General features: G+C 40.6%; 1 protein-coding gene across 1 annotated transcript; it reads right to left on the bottom strand.

Annotated features, from left to right (window-relative positions):
* Positions 1-703: 703 nt before the first annotated feature.
* On the bottom strand, positions 704-24,512 carry LYPD6 (LY6/PLAUR domain containing 6; the record flags this gene model as incomplete). The annotated part of the gene is made up of 4 exons (XM_082630842.1): positions 704-991; positions 2,894-3,024; positions 16,941-17,039; positions 24,395-24,512. The coding sequence occupies 4 exons, from the start codon at positions 24,510-24,512 to the stop codon at positions 824-826; spliced, it is 516 nt and encodes a 171-aa protein (XP_082486968.1). The 3' UTR covers positions 704-823.
* Positions 24,513-25,773: the final 1,261 nt, after the last annotated feature.

Raw genomic sequence — 25,773 nt, 5'->3', positions numbered from 1 at the left:
CATGGCTGGAGGAAATAGCCCCATATGCTGTCAGCCTCTTTGGATACCTACTGGTCCAGGTAGAATCCGGGATTTCATGAAGCACAGTTAGGTGCCAAATCAAGGCCAATCTCACCAATTATATGAAGGGATAAACAGTCACCTTATGGGTGCTAGTTCCATTAAGTTGGGAAAAATCCTTCTCCAGCCACCTCTCCTCCCATACAAAAAAACTTTTATGATTGCCTTTTTTTTTTTATGTCCCATGAGTCCCGCCCTTGGGAAAAGAATATTGGGACAATTAAATTGGACAAACTGCTTACTAGTTTCCTAGGGACTTGGTCAGACTCTCCAAGGAAATAGTCCATTCATTTGGGAATCAAAGTTTTAAAACTCTAAAGCTATAAATGAATTCATGACTGGACCACTCAAACCAGGGGTCACTGACCTTTCTGCTGAAGAACACAGATCTACACGTGTCCATATAACCTATGCCTAACATCTCAGAGGGCGGCAGGACCTCCTGTGGCTCGTGCATGTATTCCAAACTAAAAGCCCCAAATCTCAGTAAATGCTGAGCTTTTTTTGGAGGGGAAACAAAGGTTTATGGTATAGAATCCAGGGACGGTTTGGGGGGCAGGCTGCTTTGATGAGGTCTTGGACTTGAAATGACTACATTGGAGCAATGCTTGCTCCCCGTGGTAAGTGGAAGTGCTTGGCCGTGAAGACATCCGTGAGTGTTATGGTTTCACACGTGTGACTACTGTCAGGCCAATGCCTCATGCATGACTATGGACCTTCAAAGTCCCCATGGATCGCTACGACACATGGTGCTTTTGAGCTGCTATAATGTGAGTCCCAACCACACCCACAAGCAGGACACTATCACTGACATGCAGCCTCGGTGCCCATTTGTCTGATTTATGGGTGACGTTGTGGTAAATGTGGCGTCACTTTCATTTCGGGGGAGCGGCAAGTTACAGATATTTCCTTCACAACAGGAAGTGCAGACCTGAAAGAAAGGAAGAGAAAAAGAAGGGTGATGAGAAGCTGGCAGGTCTGGGAGGGGGCCAGAGATTTTTGAAGGAATTGTCTCCCTCACAGCAAGACTCAAATGAGAGTTACCTGTTTTACAAAGGAGACACCAACCTTGCATTTAAGGGGGTGGGATGAAATTTCACCTGGTTTATCACAATAAACCCCCATCCCCCAGACTAAATTCTAGGAATGTGCATTCTGTTTTTGACATCCTACCATGTGGTTATTACACAGTTTTACAGTCTTCCTAGGTCTCAGCTCTTCCATCTATGAAATGGGAATTGTAATACTTACCTCTCTCAGAGACACTCTCATGGTAAATGTTCATTTGCCAAGTTTTCACAGTGAAAGTGAAGTGGCTACAACGCAGTGAATTTAAACTTAAGTATTTACTTTCATTAGAATTGTCTGCATAATTAGCTCCATTCCAGTGGGTGAGTTAAAGTTTGAAGGGTTTTCATTTACGCAATTACTCCTGCTTTATACTGCTTTCCTCGTGCATCATAAGAAAAAATAAACCCAAAAGGATTATAGACAGAAATTATTTTAGGCCTTGGCTACACAAAGTACAGTACCTTCAGCTTCAACTGGGAAGTTATTAGAAATGCAGAATCTCAAAACTTCCACCAAACTGAGCAATTTAGAATCTGCATTTGAACAAGATCCCCAAGTGATTCATATGCACAGTAATGTTCTAAAAACTCTATGATGCTTAATATCCTATACAGTCATTATCCTGCAGAGGTCTGAGTTTGGTCACAGTTGACATGGGCTAAGATGACATTATAATGTTGAGGAGAGAAACTAGAGGTCAGAAGTGACTTTGGATTCTGTCCCTGTCACTAGCTGTATCATCTGAGCACATGACATCACTTCTCTGATCTATATCTTCCACTTTGCTAAAGTAGCCACTATAACCTGAGAGCCAAGCTTAGCTTGGGGGAGGGGGGAGGTCAAGTAAGACCCTTGGGATTACCTTTCATATTTCACTTATTATGTATGACAATTATTTCTCAATAAAACTGAAAAAAAATTAATTCGTTGTGTTTTTGACAAGTTACTTGAAAATTGGGTGTCTTCTTAAGAGAAAGAAGCCCCTACTAACAGTAAGAGTGGGAGTTGCCCCCAACCACCAGGAAGGCAGCCTGATGGGGAGAAGTGGGCAGCCTCCAAATAAAGGTCAAGAGGGCTGATATACAAGATCACAGGTACAGCCAGCTTGGAACGACGGGCGAGAGAGTCAGGAGCATCTCCCACTCCAGCCATGAGTCAGGCTGCCTTTCTCTGAGTCTCTATATTCTCCTTCTCCATAGAAGGCAAGACTGCCTTCTAAGTTTGTTTTACACTGAGTGCTTCTGACCAGGCACCAGAGGGAGGCATCCCACAAGGAGATGGTCCTCTTGTCACCTGCTCAAATGACTCAGGAGCCAATGGATACCCTCTCCAAATCAGCATCCCAATAAAGATATGAACCCCACTTTACAGAAAGTTATCAAAGCTAAATTGCCTTGGCCATCTTCAGCTGACTGAACTGTTAGCACATCTGCAATGCTCTACCATGAGGGCATAACTGGCCCCTTGCTCCTGTCCCTTTTGGTAACTTTATTACTTTCTTCTGAGTGAAGAAAGGGCTTACAGTAATTTCAATACCCTCTTGGTCTTGTGGTTACATAATTTATACCAGTTATCCTGTGCCCTAGTATAAATTTTTATTCTTTTAGTGGCAACAGGAAAGGAAGCATCTTGTCATAACGGTATAAAGACAGTCAAAAGCCAGCCTACGTCGGGGAGTAAGGATTGGCTCATGAACCCTGGTGGGCGTCTGGAGAGGAGGAAGGCTGACTATACTGTCCTGTCACATGCTTTGTTGCCAGACCTTGTGGCCTTCATGCTCGGAGTCTCTGCAGCCAGTGGACAAGCAGTCTTCCAGCGGAACGCAGCGCTTGGTGACAGAGATGCTGTTTCCTGTGACTTCCATGGTGTGCTGAGTGTAGCAGTATCTAGTCTCTGTCAACAGAGAAACTATGTTTTAATTGAGACGGGAAATGTTAGCCCAACCTGCTTGAAAGGGAAACAGGAGTGTGGACACTAGGATCTAACAGCATCCGGAACATATACTGTGTTAAGTTGATATCTGGTCCCAAAGATCTCCTTGGAGAGATCCACTTCACCGTGGTAGAAAGGAGGCTTTCTGAAGAATACTGGTCTCTCTTCCCATAAAATCTCCATAAACCAAAAACCCAGTGGTATTACTCTTTGCCTTCCAACAAATTTTGCCACTGTGTTGATTTTTATTTTTAGGGGAGGAGAGGTTTGGAGCAATGATTGAGGATGAGAGAGTCATAGTAATTTTCAGGAAGATGAAGGGGTGAAAACATTCAAAGAACACAAGGTTAAAAGAAAAAAAGTGAGGCAGGTAACAAAGATCTTCAAAGAGAGAAAAGACTATAGGGGAGACTGGTGTGTGTGTGTGTGTGTGTGTGTGTCCAAGTGTGTGTGTGTGCTCACACACACGACTGGGAAACAGCTATTTCCAAGTAAGACAGAATGATTAAATATAGATTCATTGTATCTGGAGAAAATGACTTTATCCAAAAGAGAACTTCTTGCCTATGAGCATAGCTGGATCCTACAATTCATGACAGGAGAAAACTAACCCAAAAATAAAGGTATTCCAGATTGAGGAGTCTCACCATCTCTCCCCAGCGTGATTTCAGTATCTTTCCAAAAAGGCAGACGAAGACCATGAAGTGAGTTTCTAGAGTCCCTCTAAGCTTAGGAGTCTGAAAACTTGAGATTTCTTCCAAAATTCTATGGAGAATTTTTTAACTTGCAATTTAAAGAAAAATGGCTTTGTCAGTGTAATTCTTTAAGGCCTCCAGGTGGTATTCTGCTTTCTAAGTCTGGGATCTAGGAGAAAGTTCCTGCTCCACTTTTAGATTGAAAAGAAAAAAAAGAATAATTCTTAAGAAATGTCATTGAGCTGTTTTTCATCCATATCTTGGGCTGAACTTTTCATGCTTTATACATTTTGGATATTTAGTGGCTAAAATGGAATTATGACCTTCTATAATATTATTTATTAGGCAATAAAAATTCCCCTCACCAAAGTACTAACATCAAGAGAAGAAAGCTCAGGAATTTTTGGCCCTGAGAATGAGCTAATACAGACCACACAGACACACCTTGGGAGTCATGAAAATCAGCGGTTTTAATATTCTTCCTAGACATCCCCACCCGACAGAACCTGAGTGGCCTGAGTCTCGCTAAGGGCGAAGACTTGCCCAACATTGGTATGTGTACCTGAACTGAGTCTGTGTCAATGCCCTCCCCCAAAAGCTGTCTCCACACTGCCCCCCGACCAGAATTTCATCACTTGGGATCAGGTCAGGGCAGTCCCTAGCTTGCTCAAGATCCTGGGGGCTCTTTGGAATGGGGTAAAAGTAAGGTCACCCTATGAGCTCACAAGAAAACCTGAAAGTTTTGCACCTGGCAATGATTCTCCCAAAGCTCAAAAATATTTCAAAATTGGAGTGGTTGTTTTTCTGATGAAGAGGAGATGGCATGATTTATTTATTTATTTTTTTAAGACTTTAGCGGGTTTAACAAATGGAGGCCAGTACCCTAAAAGCTTTACCACATCTTTCAAAGAGGACTGGTTTACTTCTTTAGTATCAGACTTGGATGTTAATGGCCATGCTAGGGACGCCTTTCTTAACCCCACTCCCACTTCAGACATTCAAGAAAGCAATAAATACAGGAACGTTCTTATCTCTTGTCTCCTCTTCCCACAGCTGGAGCAGCTGCCAGAGGTTTTATTGCTCCGAGTGTAAATCTGAGCAGATAAGATCATACATTTATGGAATAAGTAAATCATTTAATGGTTTCAGTTTTGGAAATTAGGTTTGTCCCTCAAGTATTGAATTATCTTGTTTTAAGGATAGGCCTTAAAATAACAATTGGTGAACATGATATAACCACTTTTTGTTCATACTTTTATGTCCATAACAAACTCTCTTTTAATTTATGAACTGGAAGCTTATTCCATTATGTGAAAGTAGAAACAATTGATGAACCTGTTTTTTTTTTTTTTTTTTTCAAGACGATATGCAAAAGCCCAATACCTAGTAAGCCAATTCTCGCCATTCCGGGGCGAAAATGGTGATCAGTGATGAGACTGGATAAGAATTTTTTCTTACACTTCACCAAGTCCAATACATACAACAAAGAAATATTGAGAATACCCCATTACTTGCAGCAGTAAAGACCTCAGATCTGAAGCATCAATCACTTGAAAATATCCGTTCTTACCTTGCAAAACCCCAAGGTGAGTTGTGAAATGTTAACGTGGAAAAGGGTTCTGTGGTTCAATAAGTTTTGGAAATGCTCAAGGTTGAGCAGCTTTCTTTAGTGGATAACTTACAAAAGCCTTGAACTTGTATTGTGATCTCCAAGGCAGGGTGAGAGGACGGGGCAAGCAGGCAGAATTTCCCAAGCAGAACTAGGTGGACCACATGTGGCTTGTCACTGGTGGTAGGATTGATAAAAACTGAGTTTCAGCCCCAGAGCCCTGCTTGCCATGCATTTTGAATAATCCTTGGGTTAGTAATGAGGTTATATGAGAATCAAGCCTGCTGATAACTTCACACTAAAAGGATTTCAAAGACTTTTATCTAAAAGATAAAAGATGGATTTGAATTTCTACCAGTTTACTTTCAGCCTCTAAATCTCATATTCCACAACTGCATGGAATTCCCAGAGGCTGTGAAACAAAAGTCTTTTACTGTGAGACTCACTGGCATTCAACCAAAATCAGAACTGGGTAAGAGAGCTTAATCAACTATTGGAGAATACAATTTTTATGAAATTCACACACACACACACACAGAGTTTCTTGCAGATAGCATATAGTTGGGTCATGTGTTTTAGTACATTCTGCCAATCCATTCCTTTTACTTTTACATTTAATGTGATTATTTATATGTAGCACTTAATTCTGCCATTTAAGTTTTTATTTTCTGTTTGTTCTATTTTGGGTTGTTTGTTTTTTGTCTATTTTCTTTTTCTGGCATTCCTGTGGGTTACTTGAACATTTTCTAGAATTCCATTTTGTGTTATCTATAGTGTTTTGGGGTGTATATCTTTGTATAGTTTTTGTGTGTGTGTGTGTTTTTTTCATGGTTGCTCAGGTATTAAATTATATGCATAACTTATCACAGTCTGCTGGCATCATTTTATCAGTTCGAGTGAAGTATAGCAATCTCACCTCTGTTCATGTCTTATTACCCTCTCTTGTTTGTAATATAATTGTCTTCAGTAATCCCCTACATACATTTAGAACCACATTAGCATTACAATTTTTGCTTCAACCATCAAACATAATTTAGAAAACTCAAGAGAAAAAAGACAGTCATATTGTATTGTCAAAGACATAGTTTTGCTTACCATGCTTTTTCTTCCTTTCTGCTGTTCCAAGTTTCCTTCTTTCATCATTTCCTTTCTGTGTCTGTGTGTCTTTGTGTAGATTTCTTTAGTTTTATCCTCTTTGGGGTTCACCCACCTTCTTGAATCTGCAGGATTTCATCTTTTACCAAATTTAGAAGGTTTAATCCATAATTTCTTTGAGTACTTTTTTCAGCTCTGCACTTTTTCTGTTCTTCTGAGACTCCAGTGACACAGTGTTAAATCTTTTGTTATACTCCCACAGATCACTGAGGCTCTGTTTTTGTTTTTGTTTAAATTTTTTAATCTATTTTCTCTCTGGTGTTCAGATGTGGTAATTTCTATTGTTCTACCTTCCAGTTCACTGATTCTTTCCTCTCTCTTCCACTCTACTGTTGAACCCATCCACTCAGTGTTAACTTCAGTTACAGTATTTACAGTTCTGAACTTTCCATCTGGTTCTTCTTTATATTTTCTATTTCCTTGCTTAGACTTTATTTCTCATATGTTTCAAGTTTGTTTGTAATTATTCATTGAAACATTTTTATTATGGTTGCTTTAAATCTTTGTTAGGTAATTCTAACATCTTTATAGCTTTCTCATTGTTGGTATCTATTAATTGTCATTTTTTATTCTGTTTGAGATCTTCCTGGTACAACAAGTGATTTTTTTATTGAAACCTGGACATTTTGGTATTATGTGATGACATTCTGGATTTTTTTTTTGTTTTAACATCTTTATTGGAGTATAATTGCTTTACATTGTTGTGTTAGTTTCTGCTGTATAACAAAGTGAATCAGTTATATGTATACATATATCCCCATATCCCCTCCCTCTTGTGACTCCCTCCTACCCTCCCTATCCCACCCCTCTAGTTGGTCACAGAGCACCAAGCTGATCTCCCTGGGCTATGAGGCTGCTTCCCATTAGCTACCTATTTTACATTTGGTAGTGTATATATGTCCATGCCACTCTCTCACTTCATCCCAGCTTACCCTTCCCCTTCCCCTTCCCCATGTCCTCAAGTCCATTCTCTATGTCTGTGTTTTCATTCCTGTCCTGCCTCTAGGTTCTTCAGAACATTTTTTTTTTTAGATTCCATGTATATGTGTTAGCATATGGTATTTGTTTTTCTGTTTCTGACTTACTTCACTCTGTATAACAGTCTCTAGGTCCATCCACCTCACTACAAATAACTCAATTTGATTCCTTTTTATGGCTGAGTAATATGCCATTGTATATATGTGCCACATCTTCTTCATCCATTCATCTGTCGATAGACACTTAGGTTGCTTCCATGTCCTGGCTATTGTAAATAGTGTTGCAATGAACATTGTGGTACATGACTCTTTTTGAATTATGTTTTTCTCAGGGTATATGCCCAGTAGTGGGATTGCTGGGTCATATGGTAGCTCTGTTTTTAGCATTTTAAGGAACCTCCAAACTGTTCTCCACAGTGGCTGTATCAATTTACATTCCCACCAACAGTGCAAGAGGTTTCCCTTTTCTCCACACCCTCTATAGCATTTATCGTTTGTAGACCTTTTGATGATGGCCATTCTGACCCGTGTGAGGTGATACCTCATTGTAGTTTTGATTTGCATTTCTCTAATGATTAGTGATGTTGAGCATCCTTTCATGTGTCTGTTGGCAATCTGTATATCTTCTTTGGAGAAATGTCTATTTAGGTCTTCTGCCCATTTTTGGATTGGGTTGTTTTTTTTTTTTTGATATTGAGTTGCATGAGCTGCTTGTAAATTTTGGAGATTAATCCTTTGTCAGTTGCTTCATTTGCAAATATTTTCTCCCATTCTGAGGGTTGTCTTTTCGTCTTGTTTAGGTTTCCCTTGCTGTGCAAAAGCTGTTAAGTTTCATTAGGTCCCATTTGTTTATTTTTGTTTTTATTTCCATTTCTCTAGGAGGTGGGTCAAAAAGGATCTTGCTGTGATTTATGTCATAGAGTGTTCTGCCTATGTTTTCCTCTAAGAGTTTTATAGTGTCTGAGCTTACATTTAGGTCTTTAATCCATATTGAGTTTATTTTTGTGTACGGTGTTAGGGAGTATTCTAGTATCATTCTTTTACATGTAGCTGTCCAGTTTTCCCAGCACCACTTATTGAAGAGGCTGTCTTTCTCCATTGTATATTCTTGCCTCCTTTATCAAAGATAGGGGACCATATTTGCATGGGTTTATCTCTGGGCTTTCTATCCTGTTCCATTTACCTATATTTCTGTTTTTGTGCCAGTACCATACTGTCTTGATTACTGTAGCTTTGTCTTATAGTCTGAAGTCAGGGAGTCTGATTCCTCCAGCTCTGTTTTTCTTTCTCCAGATTGCTTTGGCTATTCGGGGTCTTTTGTGTTTCCAAACAAATTGTGAAATTTTTTGTTCTAGTTCTGTGAAAAATGCCATTGGTAGTTTGATAGGGATTGAACTGAATCTGTAGATTGCTTTGGGTAGTATAGTCATCTGGATCTTATTTAAACCTTCTGTTTTAGCTAACGTCCTCTGACACAGTCCCAGTAGGGGAAGGGGGGCTCCTGCCTCATTACTGCTAGGTAGCAGTCAAGTCCAGGTTCCCTACTCTGTCTCCTTTCACAGCTGAGAGGGCTCTCTTAATTATTTCTGGGTGGAAGTGGGATTTCCAGCTCCTCACTAGGTCTCCTATGATACCTTGCTGGCTGAGAGTGGTAGGAGTGCCTTGTTAATGATCCCCACATGGCCTCAACTGATGCCACTCTACTGATGTGTGTGTGTGGCCTCATTACCACTGGGCACTAGTGGAGTCCTGACTCTCCACTAGGCCTCCTCTGACACAACCCCAACAGGGAGGGGGAGAACAATGTCATTATTGCTGGATGAGGGTAGAAGTCCAGGCACCAGACATAGTCTCTACTGACACCATGGGGGAGGCCTCATTACCACCTAGGGGGGATAAAAGTCTCTCCTATTCACTTTTTTTTCTGACAGCATCTCAGGAGAGGTTGGTGTGTCTCATCACAGCCTGTTAAGTTTGGAAGTGTAAGACTTTGTTAGCTTGGGGGGAGGGACCTATAATTTTTTTTTCTGTGGTATTTGGCTGGAGTAGAGTGATTATTATCTAGAAGATTTCTGTCTTTCTGGGCTACCCGCTTCTTGGTCCTTTGGCTACGGAGGACTAACTCTCGCTGGAATTTATTTTTTTGGTACTTGTGGCATTTCCAGGTTCCCAGCTTCTTCATCTCCAAGTCTGGAAAATATGGGACAAAAAGAAAACCCAGAGAACTCACCTCCTTGGGTCTTGAGGTCCTTAGCTAGTCTGCCTTTTTCTCTCCATCTTTCAAAGCCTTTTTCTTTTTTTTCATATTTATAATATTCAGGAATTTAGTTGTACTTAGAAGGAAGAATAGAAAAATACATCTGCTCTGTCTTTCCAAAAATCCTCAGCACTTCTGACACTTTGAGTTAGCTAGTTCTGTTTTGAGGGACTGACCTGTACAATGTAGGATATTTAGCAGGATCTGTGGCCTCTTCTCACTAGATGCCAGTAGCAGCCCCAACTGTGGCAACCAAAAATGTTTCCACATATTCGTAAATGTCCCCTGAGGGGCAAAATCACTCCCAGTTAAGATCTACTGTTCAAGATTATAATCTTCTTGAGAATAAAGTACATTCTTGTTCATGTCTGCATTTCCCTGCCACGCCCCCTCCCCAAATACAGCACAGGACCTTGCACAATACAGCAGGTGCTTAATGTATTAAGAATAGAGATGGATGGGTGGGAAGAATACATGTACCTGACTTCTACAACTCAAGATTGAACCAAATTAAAACATTTTAACTTAGTTCTATGATATCTATAACACCTCTTCCATTTCTGTAGTTTGAGTGATGTCTTCAAATTTGAAAGTGAAATAATACTATATTTCAATCAGTTGTGCAACTTTCACACAGTATAACTGCTTTGGAAAATTATTTGCCAGGATCTACTCAATCTAAACCTATGCATATTCTAGGAATCAGCAATTCCACCCTTACATATATATCCAACAAAAATGATAAGTACTAGAATGTTCATAGAAGAATTCTTTATACAAAAAAAAAAACCCTTGGAAACTACAAAAATGCCCAATGGTAGAATAAATAAATAAGTTATGGCATATACTCACACAGCAATGAGAATGAACGGCCTAGAAGTAGATCTAACAAAATGGACGAATCTCCCATAATACTGAGTGACTAGTAGTTCCTAGTTTTTTCTTTTCTTTCCCAAGTAAGAAATTTCTCAAGGCAGAAATTAAAAATAAATACTTATCAACCAGATTGACTCATAACTGCTCCCCTTTACCCTGCAGTCAGCAACTCTTGAAGAAACCACCAAACAGATACTTCTCTCTTTTTTAACAACACCATCCACAGCTCTTAAGGACAGGTGACAGGCTCACTTGAGGAATCTCTCTTTTAAAGCCAATCACTGAAACTCAGAAAGCAATGTTTTTATTTCCAGACAAAGGCCAAGGAGGTGGCTAGAAAAGGATGCAAAGCTAGTGAGGATAAACAGGACTTTACGGTGGACAGTAGTTAAAATCAAAGCAACAGGCAAAAGCATCAAATGGATGCTTCCTATCTGAGGCAACTGTGTTAACAGAAAATACTTAGACAAAAACACTGAATTAGAGTAGGTCAGATGCTCTCAGGGTACAAAAAAAAATCTTGCTTAGGCTGACAGAAGAACTTTTGTTTTAAAAAGTTGCTGGAAAATTTCTAACTGAAGAGTGATTCTGAGAATTCCAATGCCACTTGAGAAGAACAAAGAAGTGGTAGGATAAAATGAAAATAGCAACAAAAATCTTATGAAAGCATAGGTGAGCTACCAAGGCAGATAGGATTTGAAGAACAAGATACCAGCAAAACCAGCAACACAGTAAGCTGAGCCCAACACCCTGTACCTGTTCTGCCCTCGAGGCACTTGCTGATTCAGAAGTTGCACACATGAAGAGGCTGAGAAGACAGGCAGAAAGCCCTGCTGAGGGGCCGAGAAGCTAAGCAGAACCTTTGTTGGTCTAGAGGGAATTGGGAGTCACAAACAGGAATGCAGAGTGAGCAGGGGAGCCAGGAGACAAGGGAAGTGTGGAGGAGGAGGGGAGCTGACCGGCTCGGTATAGAATTCTACGTTGGCAGTTATATACATTCAGTGCTTTAAAAGCATCGTTCCATCTACTTCTAGCTTTTATTGCTTCTGTCCATACTACGTGTTGGCAAGCTTGTGCAGCAACCAGCACTCTCAGGCACTGCTGGGGAGACTGCAAGTTGGTAGAGCAACTCTAGAAACTGTTAGGCAAAATCCAGTAAAGGGGGCTTCCCTGGTGACGCAGTGAGAGTCCGCCTGCCGATGCAGGGGACACAGGTTTGTGTCCCGGTCTGGGAGGATCCCACACGCCGCGGAGCGGCTGGGCCCGTGAGCCATGGCCTCTGAGCCTGCGCGTCCGGAGCCTGTGCTTCGCAACGGGAGAGGCCACAGCAGTGAGAGGCCCGCGTATCGCAAAAAAAAAAAAATCCGGTAAAGGTAAAGCATGAGTACCGCCTGTCCGGGGTGTGGGACTTGGGATAGACCTGGCAGAAATGCATATATCTGTGCACGAAAAGACATGTACAAGACTGCTGTGCATGGAAGCAATCCAAATGCCTATCAACAGTGGAATGGATGGATTTTAGTATATTCATAAAATGATCTGTTGTACTTCCGGGGAAAGAATGACTTTGCTACTCAAAAAAACACTTATAAATTTGACATATAGAATGTGGCAAAGAAAGGAGGACATTCTGGGTGGTTCCATTTATATAAATCTGCATGGCAGTCACAGTTGCATTACCTTTGGGAGGTGGGGTGTAAAGCCTGGTGGACCCCAGTGGCCTTCTGGGGTTCTACGACTTAACATGAGTGGCAGATACACTGCATGTTCATGCTGGGGAAATTCAACAAGCTGTGCACTTATGATCTGTGGACTTTCCAGAATGTATGTTAAACTTTAATTTAAAAATTTTTGCTTTATAAAAAAGGAGGAAGTCTAAGATTTCCATTTAGCAATATGACAAGATAGGTTACCTGAACACTACCTCATTACATAGCAGGCAGAAGTGTTGGATAACGTACAACCAATACCTTTTGTAAATGTACAAATGAACTCTCCAGAAAGTAAGGGAAATCCCAGGGGCCAACACTGAGGAAGGTACTGAATTCTTTACCCTGGTGGGAGAGGGGAAGGTTAATAGATAAATGATAAGAAGATGCAAGGCCTTGGGTCCTCATGGGGTGTAGAGGTAGTGTAGAGACCCCTGTATAATGGCAGAAACCCTGAAGGGCTATATCCTATGTGTAACATTGCCTAAAAGAGAAAAAAAATCCACCCTTAAGTAAAGTCAATGAAAACGTTGTCTGTCTCAGCCTGGGCTTGGGCTGAAAAAAGTCGACATAAAGAAGTCTTTCCTGAAAATCTGTAACCGCGGGGCTTGTCTTCAGTTGAACTGGGGATCACATTTATATTCCCTGCTTATACCACATAACAAATATAGAAAGAGCCACCAAGGGACATGCTCAGATTTTTCTTTACTTTCACAGAAAAACAGTGAACAGCATAGAAGCTGGAACTAAAAGGATACACGTCCCTCTATCTCAAGATTTCTCTTGGTCTGACTTTATATCAGCAATAATTTCCAGTGAAGATTTTGCCTTTGAGGGAGGCATCTGCACTTCATAATTAAGCAGGAACATAAAATCCTTAGCGGCTTAGGTATCCTCCACAGAACAAGCCTTTTAAAAAACTGCATGTTTTTGACTTGACATGTAATTCTACAGACTCTTAATAAACAGACAGTCCCTGTCTCAAGGAGCTTTTAATCTCTCAACACAGAGAAAAGTCACAGGCAAAACCATGTGGACCTGAACACGGGACATTCAACTCTTATTTGCCTTCAACAATTCCTTCAACTGGTCCCTCATAGAATATGATTTCAAGATCCTTTACCATTCTGGTTCACAGCGGCAAGAAAATTGCATTGATTTATAATAAGCAGTTGATGAAATTAAGGTTATTGCAAAGGAAGGGGCCAAAGACTAAATGGAAGTTGAGGAGGTGAACAATGGCAGTCCATTATTGGGGGGCATCTTAAATTCTCACTTCCAGGAGGGAGTACGGTCCCATGAATCTGTAGGTGCCAAAGTCAATAACAACGTAATGGAGGAGGAAGTACTTACATAACACACGTTTCAAAAGTCAGAGTGACAGGGAACTTGAAATTCAATCAATCTCCTAAGCAATTTGGGATGCAAGCTTATTCCACAGAGATATTTACACGAAATGGTTTTTTTCACTTTCAACCAGTTGTTTTCACATCATGTGATAACTAAAACCTCATTAAGTAGATCACAAAATAAACCAACGGAAAATGAGGAACGTCCCAGAAAGTAAGGACGTCTTTCCACAGCAGTTACTGAGCTGCCCTTACCAAGCCTGTTGGTAGTCCTACGGCTGCTTCAAACTAATAATAAACAGAAAAAAAAAAATGTAGGCTTACTCCGTAGTTTTCAGTAGACACATTTTATAGTTTAATCTAATAATAATAGCATTATTTTCATTGTTAAAAAAATCTGGAGAGAACCCAGAGGAAATGTTGATGGTTCATGGCAAACGTGGCTGGACAAGAAGGACTTCTCTCTTCTCAGTCTACAGCGCTAGTCCTCACTCCTTACCTGATGTTCAAGGCCCCACAAAAACAGCCTGGCTCCCCTGTCCTGCTCCTATTATTCCCCAGCATATTCTGCTACACCCATTTCAGGTCTCCCCGGTCCACTGAGCCCACATGGGTACACTCCATGCCTCTGCTCCGAGTGACTTCCTGGAAGACGTGCCCCCCTCGCTCGCCCACCCGCCCTGCCCACCTGTTGGGCTGCTGCCATCTCCCCAGCCCGGGATGCTGTCACTGGCCACCTCACCCCCCAAGCTGCAATTCTTCCCTTAACTTCCCAAGCATTTAATGCCACGTTTCCTCTGGCACATGCCTTTGTCCTGCTATTTCTGACATTTGATATGTTCAGATCTTATCTCCCAGCGAAACTGCCAGCTCCTTGAAAGAAGAAACTTGATTCCTATCGTTCACTGCATAATCCCCCAAAGGGTTTGGCATGGTGGTTCTATGTCAAGAATCTCAAGGCATCACTTCCCATTTATTCCTATAAATTTCAGGACAAAAAGATTAAAAAGGGGAGAAAAAAAGGGGAGAAGGAGAAATTGTGTAAAGACCTGAGATACTTTCAGGTGTCTGTACTTTAGAAGGATAGATTTTGACCTCGAAAGAACACATCAAGATGGAACTTCCTCATTTCCAGAGAAGAATTCCAGCAGAGTGTCATGGTCTCTGTTTTCCCCTTGTGACAGAGGTAGACTTGTACACCTTCAGACTGAACTGGGCCTCTGTGAAATACAGCCCAAGGCCCAAGAGAGCACCAGTTCACAAAACCTCCTTTTCCTTTGTATCATCTCTGCCAGGGCAATACTGAGAAAAGCGCCGTCACGTTTCCTGTACAGTAGCTCTAACCAGTGGCAACAGCTTCAATAGCTCACCTGCCAGCTTTGTCCTAGCAGGAACCAGCCCAAAGGTTATTGGCTACACAAGCAGATTATCCTGTTTTTGTCCAGAATCACTGTTTACAGTGGTTCTCAAATTTTGCTGAATATTCGAACCAGCCGGGGAGCTTTCAAAAATTCAAATGCCTGGCGGCACCCATACCATTTAAATATGAATCTCTGGGAATGGGCCCAGGCATCCGTGTTTTCACCTGTGATTTCAATGTGCTGCCAAGTTTGAGAAGCAGTGGTTTAATCAAGTCCGTCAGCAACCCGCCCAAACGTTCACCCTGTAGTGGTAATGGTAGAAAACACCGCTGATTCCGGAGTGAGTGCGTGACTGCAGAAAGCAACGCGGACGGAACTTCTCTTTGATTACCTGGATGGCTGGACACCGAGCTTGTGAATAAGCCGATCATCAGTGTCTCCATGTTCTTCTCTTCTGTGTGGTCTTTTGGGACCCTACCAACATCTCTACTCCTCAAAGTAAATAAGAAGAACCTAGAAATGACAACAGTGCATTTTGCTTTCTATGAGTGGGGAGAGGAGCTCCCAGTGGTTTCTGTCCCTGACTGTTCATTAGAATCACCTGGGCTGTTTAAACACACTGGTGCAGGGCCCTAACCTCAGAGATGTAGGCTCAGTTGGTCTAGAGCTGTGGTTCTTAATGCCTGGTCTCCGGACCAGCAGTATCTGCATCACTGTGGAGTGCTTTAGAAATGCAAATTCTCAGGCCCCATCTCAGACCTATAGGAAGAAGGGGGAAGGCCAAGCTAGGGGCAGAGATCTGTATTTAAATAAGCCCTCCAGGGAATGATGGTCATGCCGAAGTTTGAGAACCACTGGTCTAGGCAGGACGCAGGTCCAGGTGGTTTTGAAAAGACCCACAGGTATTTCTCCTGGGCAGTCTGGGTGGAGACTCATGGGTTAAATAAATAGCACCGGATTAGGTAGCTGACACCTGTCCTTCACTGCAGTTTCCACGCTCGCCTGATGTCCAGTCCTCCAGGGGAAACAGAGTGCCTTCTGCTGGGGTGAGTAGAAGGGCTCTTGCGTTACATTGAAAAATAACAGGTTGGTGTTGGTGTGTTCAGTCATCTTAACAACTGAATTAGATCAGCAGCGAAGCCCATCGAACTACATGCTCAAACATTTGTCAGTAAAATATCCCATCCTATCACCTCCCCATCAAATGAATCGACTTTCCTTCAAACACAAAAGAGCCAATGAACAGTGACTCCATATCCAAATATAACCATCTTTTTTATTCAATAGGATAAAAGAGATCTGAACATGAATATGAAGCATCTACTTCATTTTGAAATGGGCCTTTGGGTCAAAATTTCATGCTTTGATTGGGCATTCATCTCATCCCTCAAAGAGAACTTAATAGTTTAAAAAGCTCAGGGTTTTTATTTGTGCGATGATGACATTGAGAATTCTAGCTTTCATGCAGTCTCGGGATAGAAGCCTCTGGCAAGATACGTAATAAATGGGATCTTTATATGAACAACAACACATATTTTTACTTAAAGGAAGTTACTAGGCAATGACTAATGCTTCGAAGAGTGGATTACAGGCTGGTTGTTCTTTTCTTATCTGGCATTTGTTGGGCCTGGGGGTGAGAAGTATCACTCACCTCTTTTGGAGCTCCAACGATGCTTCATAAGAAAGGGGGCAAGTCTATGGATCAGTTTATGTCTCTGACAATGTTTGATGATAAGGTACTGATGTGGCATAAAAGATCTACTAATAGCCTTAGACAAGAGAAGTGGTTGAGATTGCAAGCATGCCTCTCTCTATACATGCATCATAGTCAGCAGGCCATTCACTCATGGACAGCTCTGGGCAGCCCAATGTGTCTACTGAGAGTTTACCTCGAGGGCAGTAGATGTCTGGAGCCCATCGGTTGCACTCATAATTGTCTGCTGCCTTTTCACAGGTGAAACACTTAAATCCACCAGGATATGGTGTGGCTACAAAAAAAAATCAAGAGAGAAGATTAATTTTTTAGACTGAGCACAGAATCCTGCACGGTGAAGTGAGACGCTTTTATTCTTTAAAAAGGATTCTCAAAATAGCCTGGCAATTTCTTAAAAAACTAAACATGCAACTGTCATATGACTCTGCAGCTGCACTCTTGGGCATTTATCCCGAAGAAATGAAAATCTACATTCACACAAAAATCTGTACACAAATTTTTATGGCAATTGTATCTGTAACATCCCCAAACTGGAAACAACCCAGATGTCCTTCAATGGGTGAAGGTTAAACAAACCATGGTACATCTATACCATGGAACACTAGTCAGCAATAAAAATGAATTATTAATACATTTAACAACCTGGATGAATTTCCAGGAAGTTGTCCTGAGTGAAAGAAGTCAATCCCAGAAGGTTATATACTGTATGATTCCATTTGTGTGACATTTTTTAAATGAGAAAATTTTAAAAATGGAGGAAGCATTAGGGGTTGCCAGGGGTTGCAGTTGCCAGGTAGTGGGGGGAGACTCAGACGGACATGGGTGTGAGGCCAACAGGAGGAATCCTTGTGCTATTGAAACTGTTTAGTGTCTAGATTTGGTGATGGATACACAAACCTACATGTGATAAAATTATGTAGAACTAAATACACACATACACACACACACAATCACACACAAATGAACACAGGTAAAATGGGGGAAGTCTGAATAAGACCAGTAGACTAATGTATCAGTGTCAATAACCTGGTTGTGATATTATTCCACAGTTTAAAAAAATGTTACCATTGGGGGAAACTGGGTAGAGTACATATGGAATCTCTGTATATTATTTCTTACAACTGTTGATGAATCTACAATAATCTCAATAAAAATGTCAATTAAAAAAAGGCACTCTGGATTTCCTATGATTTACTTTTATGTGTCAACTTCTGTAGACATATCATCGTATAAATAAATGTAAATATTAGGTTCAATCATGATGCTTGATCATTTCTTACCTACAAAATTTCTTTGGTTCAATCTTATAATTTTATCTGGTTGGACCTGATATGGTTAAGAATCTCAGGGGATAGCAAATATCAGCTAAGAGTCTTCATTGCTAAGATACATGCTGCCTGTGCAGAGGTGAACCTCCTAAGGGGCCCCGGGGGCCCATGGCCAATGTCTTGGGGCAGAGTGCTGAGGGCACATGGGGATGTTCCAGGAAGCTGCTCCTATCTTTCCCCTCCATTCCCCACTCCTGAGCTGCCTCTTCCTGCCTTCTGAAGGGATTGTCCTCCAGGTACTTGTATTCTTTGCCTTGCATTTGTGTTCAGGTGGGATGCAACCATGGGAGTCAGGTTCTGGAGAGTGCCCAGCATGCCAGGGTCTCCTTGGTAATTAAGGACCAGGATCCAAAAGGAACGTCTGGCCAGGCCATCTCTGTCCTTTTCCCTGATGTACTTTCACTTGGTGCTTAGTTTTAATCATTTGCTTGCTTTGTTGCTTAGAGTTTCGCCTTTCACAGACAGAACCTGTGTGTGTGTGTGTGTGTGTGTGTGTGTGTGTGTGTGTGTGTGTGTTAATCTGTAAAACTACCTGGCCTCTTTGAAAGCTGCAAACATGCAAACACTTCATCTGCAGGAGCCAACTGTTCTCCCTCACAGATGGCTGAGCCTGCATGTCCCACTGGCGGAAATAATCATCTCAGGGTAAATTACTTTGCCCACATGGAACCAATTAAGTATGTTATCAAAAATAAATGAAGGAGGAGGCAGCAGCTTAAGGCCAGAATTATGGGCCAGATATAACTTTGATTTTCACCTTGCTTACAATAGCTGCCCATCCTCGCATTTGCTTGTAAGATTTCACAGAGCTGACTCTGACAATACCCAATAACCTAACATGATCAAAAGTCATAAACTGTCTAAAAAAGACAGGTAACTGAAAATTTTAATGGGCCCATTTGAGAGTTCTATGTTCCTCCTAGTGGCTGGTGACTCAAGTTCATAAACAGAATGATGCTGAGAGCAAGGATCCTCTTAAAAGTGAGGGATGGAAAGCAGCCTAGGCATAGCCATCCAACGACTGCATTCCCAATGAGGAAAACTCGCTCTGGTTAAACATGCTCTATCATGTAATTATAATAAACAGAAATCAACTATTTTGTAAAACTACACATAGAAAATTTTTATGTCTTCACATCCCACTGCCTAGATAGGTGGGTTATACTCGAGTTAGTTTAGGTAAGTACATGCCTGAAGAATTTAAAATAAATAGGTTCTCGGATTTCTCTGGTGGTTCAGTGGTTAAGACACCACGCTTCCAATGCAGGGGGCACAGGTATGATCCCTGGTTGGGGAACTAAGATCCCCTATGCTTCACCCAACCAAAATAACTAACTAACTAACTAAATAAATAGGTCCTCATGTTCCAAAGGCATTCAATACTCTTATGGACATTTTAATTAGATTATTTTTATAAATACCATTATTAAAAACCATACAAAATATTTTAGGAAATTATCCTGATTGGATACATTAAAAATAGTTTCACTATCCACTTTAAATTATTTAATATATAAATAAGTGTAAAAGAGCTTTAAAATAGTTTGTAAGATTTGAAGTAGAATTATTAAAGCAGGAATTTTGAAAAAAAGATGTAAATAATTTGTCAAAGAACAGCATTTCTCAAAAAACGATCATATTCACCAAGGTTTATGACAGCAAGCCAACCATAATACTTCAGCTTGTGTGATTAATTCACTAGAGTATCCAATTTTATCTGTCTGTCACTGACGCCTGTAAAACTTTTAGCTGGAATGTTGGATTAGCTATTCCTGGAAACTTTCCCATCAAAGAGATAAATTAAGAACTCTGAATGAAGATTGACGATCCAGCTGTTCCAAGAATAAACTTATTGAAAGCCTAGCACTAATAAGTTGTAGTGTTCCCAAATTTGGATTAATAGACTCTTCAAAATTATCTTTTGAAAGACTAGTGACATATTAAATTAAATACTGCCATTTCTTATACAAGTAGGCCTGGACTCTGAAATTAACTCAAAGTGTGTCAAAATTAAAACAGGAATATGAGCCAAAACACTATGGTAGCAAAATGAAGCTCTGTTATCTCTGAATGTGTTTATCAGCATGTATCATTGCCAATTAACCAAATGATCACTTTCCAGGGAGTTTTATTTTTAAATCCACAACTTCATATCTGTTGCATTCTCAACAATGACAGTCTAATGTTTGCTTATAGGAACTTGTATTTACACCTTGGCAGGTAGTACTGATCAGTGAATAATCAAACCCTTTTCAGTGACAAATCTCTGAAAACAGACTCAGCTTTCAGTCGATAATTACAGCACAATACCAAGTAATGGTCAAATTCCCCCCTCTGGAAATATTTAGCTAATAAACAAGGTCTTCAGATGAACAACTATCTCCAGTAACTTGCTAACTGATACTGAATCTGATAAAGAAGTTTTTTTTAAAAAGGATGGAAAGAGGTTTCTAAGAGATGTGCAGTTTTCTTCTTTGTTACTTCAAAGCATTACAGAGCAAGTAGGGTTTCAAATCGTTGTGGCCCCAGCTGCGAATGAATCTAATTTGGCTCTTGATCACAGAGTTAACAAGCTTAGTATTTCAGGGCATAAGTATTTCAGGGCATAAGTCCTTGGTCCCTCAAGAGAAGGTTATTGTAAAGAAAAAAAGAAAAGCCAAAGTGCCCAGTTACTTCCTGTAATATAATCTGTCCATTAACTCTCCTGGTCAGCCATGGTTCAACCGACCATAATTCATTTGTAAGGCATCGGAAAAGATTTCGTCTTTGTTTCCATCCCTTGGAACTTTTGCCAGGACAAAGGCCTTCAGTTACCAAAACCGTGGTGAGAAGAGAATCTTGTTTTGAACTGTATGCTGATGTGTAATGCATCCAAACTTTCTTTTTTTTCATTCTTGCCAAATTAATTTCCATTGTTTTTGGAAACTGGATGCAAATACAAAATTTCTAGAAATCTAATAAATTGATCTTCTCAGTCCACTAGGCAACAACATATTGTCAGTATAATTTTAATACCATGAACATATTTCTGGTAGAAGTGCATTTCCTGGTACCTTTCTAGAAAGTCCCCTTACTCCCTAAGACTTAACGTGGTGTAGAATTATGGGAAAACTTCATTGGCTCACTATCTGGGCATAAACAAGCCCCCTGTAGAGAGATAGCTCTTTGGTCCACATAATTAAGGAAAGACTCAGAATATGCAACCAGAGGAAAACTGAACTTCCCAGGAAAGGTTTCTATTACAAAGAATGAAAAGGAGGCCAAGAACATGTTGAAGTCACTTAGGATGTTAAATTCAGCTATCTTGTATGAGGTCTAACAGCCAAGTAAGTAGCTTCATGTCTCTTAATACAAACTCCTGCTTCGAAGGTTTTTATTAGGCTTTGGTACTTTAATCATGGGCTAGGAAGAAATTCATCATTTTTCACTTGAAAAAGAAAAAAAACCCATACACACGATAGAAAAGAATGTTATTGAGGACAGTGCCTCAAGTTTGAAAGCCATAAAGTTTATTTCTTTTAAAGGCTTAGAAACTTCAAAGATCAGGGAACCAGAGAGCAAAGGAGATTAGTCATGGGAGGCTGAACTTTCCCAACCCGGGTTCCAATCTCATCCCACTTGTTATCTCTGAGGGCTGTTCGGGGCCCAGGAGAAATGAGTTTATGTTTGTCTGGTGTGGAAAACTTGTGTATCTTCTCACATCTCCAGCATCACCGCGTTTCTCCTTGGGCAGGTTCTGAGCAGTATCTAATATTAATGGAATCTGGCTCACTCGCCGACCTCAGGAAAGCTGTTTGTGTCTCCATCTACAAAGTGAGGCGATTATATTAATAATTCAAAATCAAAATAATCCCATGTTTCCTTCATATATTTTTTGTGGTCTATGTTCTACAGAAACCTGCTTATTTGTGGAGAGATCGCTTCATCTAAACATAGTCTACCGGGTGCTGCTCGAGGGCAGACGACCATGACCGTTTAAAAAATCAAAGTGTAAGAACAAGCAAACAACACCAAAAACTTCTGAATTAGTGCAGAGAAATGTGAAGTTAACTCTGCTTTAAAGTGGTCAGAATAAACAAAGTTATGGCCAAGTAGGAACCATGGACAGGAACTTGATTCCTGCAAGAACTTATATTCCTTGTGACCAGTTATGGAGACTCTGAAAGAGAACTCAGCCCAGACCTGCTGGTGAATCATCTACATACAACATAGTTTAGAAACAGCTGCTTCTACCCTTCTCTATATTCCAAAATCACATCAGAATACTCCATCAATTCTATATTTATAGTGAGCTCTCTTTAACCAGGCCATGGCTCTATTTAATCAATATAGGTCACATGAATGGAACTTTTCCATCAATTTCTAAAGAGCACAGGTGATTGCCCCTCCAGCCTGGCAGAGCTCATCCTTCAAAGATCCCATTCTGAAATGGACTTTCCAAATAGAGGTCCACTCAACGCCAGCACTGACCCACCATACCCCTGAGGCACAAGCAGAGTGTGTTTGTTTTGTTCTTGGTCACTTAAATCCACCCCCCTTAATTTTCCTTTCCACCCTGCGTGTACAATCACAGCCTCAGAGAAGGCCAGGCGTGGGTCTGTTCTGAGGCCCAGTGACTTCTGAGTCTGTCACTGAAGCGGACAAAGAATTCCACAGAAGCTGGAAGTCCTGGCAATCAAACCCACGAGACTGAAACCTAGGTTTTTGTTCACCAACTGTAATAAAAAAGCATGGTTCTTTGGAGAAAAGAATAAAATGCAATCTTAGAAAACAGAGAAACTATCAAAGCACCTTCTTTTCATGAATGTTACTAAAATAAACTGCCCTGCAAAAACAAGCAGCCAGATAAGCTTTCCATAAAACTAACCAGTAGGCACCAGCCTATACTGGTGAGAGCGTACAACAGCAGTAAGTCTAAAGAAACTTTTGGCTGCCGGTTAAATGTATATCTGGATTTAAAAAATTAGTGATGTACCTTCAGCATCCTCAGTTTACTGTCTGAGCCAATTAGCACAACATCATAAGTAACAGGCATCTGATTGCCTGTTATGTATGTGCCTAGCATTTTACAAATATTATTTCTAGTCCACAAAACAGCGCTATAGGGTATGTATCATTTTAACCATGTTAGAAATGTAGAAATCAACACTTTAAAGGTTCCCCTAACATTTATTAAGCATTTCCTATGGCTCACAGTGCTAAGTGCTTTGTATGCATTCTTTTATTTAATCTTCACAAAGTTAGGGAACTTATTTCAAGTCAGAAGGCTATGAAGCAGCTGAGGGAGGTCCTAGCCCGAAGTGAGGTGGACTCCAAGCCCCTGTGCACTCCTTGGACCACCTCTCATTCAACCAGAACACGGAGACGTTAAATATTCTAACCATGTGGCATTGAAGGAGTCCAGGTGACTTCCTCCACCTTGTAGATTACAAGATCCTCAAAAGCAAGGACTGTGGTTGATTTGCCTTTACATTTTTCACGCCGATCACAATGCTTGACACACAGTAGGGCTCAAAAATGTTTGGCAAACAGAACATTTCAAAAGGGTAATGCACCTCGGGGCGAATGCTAAAGGTCAGCCCACGCACTACATACCCAGCTCAGGGGCATTCCAGCAGAGAGTCAAGCAAAAGTAAAAGAGATGAGATAAATACAGAGATGGTGACCAGTAGAGAAGGAAAGCTGCTGTGTTTCCCGAAGTGTGATCCTTAGAATATCAGCAACAGCAGAAGCACCTGAAATTCTTGCTGAAAGCAAAAATCCATGGGGACCACCCAGATAGATGCAGTCAGACACTCCAGGGAAGGGACCTGGGACACACATCATTATACACTCCCAAGATAATTCTTAAACACAGGAAACTGAAAGGGACAGGGAATAGGAAGTGGCGGAAGGCAATTATGCTGAAACTGAGAATTAGATGCACAGACAGGAAGGCCAGCTATTATCTTGCTTATAAAGGCCTGATCTTTTACAAACACCTTCCTCCCGGGACTTGGCTGTTGACTTCGATAACTGACCGAGGGCTGGCAGAGTCAGAGGGAAGGCTGTTCAGAATCAGAGCGACCGAGGGCACAGGGAACAGAGAAAACAAGCCTAATAATTTACCTTCAAATACAAACACCCTGTAAAAAGGGGAGGGTACAACACAACGCATGTTTCTGTCGCATACGCGCCCCCCTGCAATTAAATCACCAGGTTTCGCCTGAGCGGAAGGCTGCCTCCTGCCGGCCATTTTTCAACTTGCAAATCTTATTGGGAGTCGAGCGACATTTCTGCAGTGAAGAGAATGGAGTCTTACTTGAAGGGTGGAGGTAGATTATGTCTTTGACGGTGAAGTCTCGGGACTGAGCAGCTTTCAGACAATCAGCCAGCAGACTCAGAAGCAGGAGCCAGGCCAGGGCAGGGCCAGCTTCCATGGCAGACCAAGGCGTCACTCATCCAGGGGGCCTGGGAGCGGGGACTCGGGACGACGGAAGAGGACTTGCACCTGAAATACGAAGCCAGAGTCATGTCAGTGTCCAACTCGGGAAAGCCACGGAGACTCGGCCCAGCTCCTGTGATGGCGGGATGAGCTGGGGAGAAACAGGGAGCCCAGGGCACAAGGAAGTGGGTAAACATGGAGAGAAACTTTACAGACTGTAATTTTAGAGTACTTAGAAAATTTCCACCCAAATCCATTCTTAATTAGGTTGCTAAAGCTCCACTGCTAGCAGTCCCCTCTAACGTCCAGCAGAGGTGGTACCAAGAAAGACTGAATTTTAATGAAACGCAGCTAGTTTTGCCAGGAGGAAAGGGGTTGGCTGCCAGAATGCAACAATAAATAAGTCAGGCGCAGAAGCTCAGAAGCATTTCCTTGATACCAGCGAACGCCAGGTATGAGAGTGCAGCCTTACTGGGTCATGCTGTACAGGCTAGACTTTCCAATTTGGAGAAAAAAAAAAAAAAAGGATATGTAGGTAAATTGGCCTCTCGTGAACCAAGATGTGTCTTTATAGCTCAAAATCTCCTTAACATAACTAACATTATTGTCTGTGTACTGTTGAAGTTCTTTATATATATATATACATATATATGTATATATATATGTATATGTATATATATGTATATGTGTATGTATATGCATATATATGTATATGTATATATGTATATGTTATATATGTATATGTGTATGTATATGTGTATGTATATGTATATATATATGTATATGTATATATATGTATATGTATATATGTATATGTGTATGTATATGTATATGTGTATATATATGTATATGTATATATATGTATATGTATATATGTATATGTGTATGTATATGTATATGTATATATATGTATATGTATATATATGTATATGTGTATGTATATGTATATATATCTGTATATGTATATATATATATGTATATGTATATATGTATATGTGTATGTATATGTATATGTATATATATGTATATATATGTATATGTATATATGTATATGTGTATGTATATGTATATGTGTATATATATGTATATGTATATATATGTATATGTGTATGTATATGTATATGTATATATATATGTATATGTGTATATATGTATATGTATATATGTATATGTGTATGTATATGTATATGTATATATATGTATATGTATATATATGTATATGTATATATATGTATATGTGTATGTATATGTATATA

Source organism: Mesoplodon mirus, assembly GCF_964341445.2.
Source record: "Mesoplodon mirus genome assembly, chromosome: 8".
Taxonomy (NCBI): domain Eukaryota; kingdom Metazoa; phylum Chordata; class Mammalia; order Artiodactyla; family Ziphiidae; genus Mesoplodon; species Mesoplodon mirus.
The sequence above is the reverse complement of the archived record's forward strand: the minus strand, read 5'-3'. Positions and strand labels throughout refer to the sequence as shown.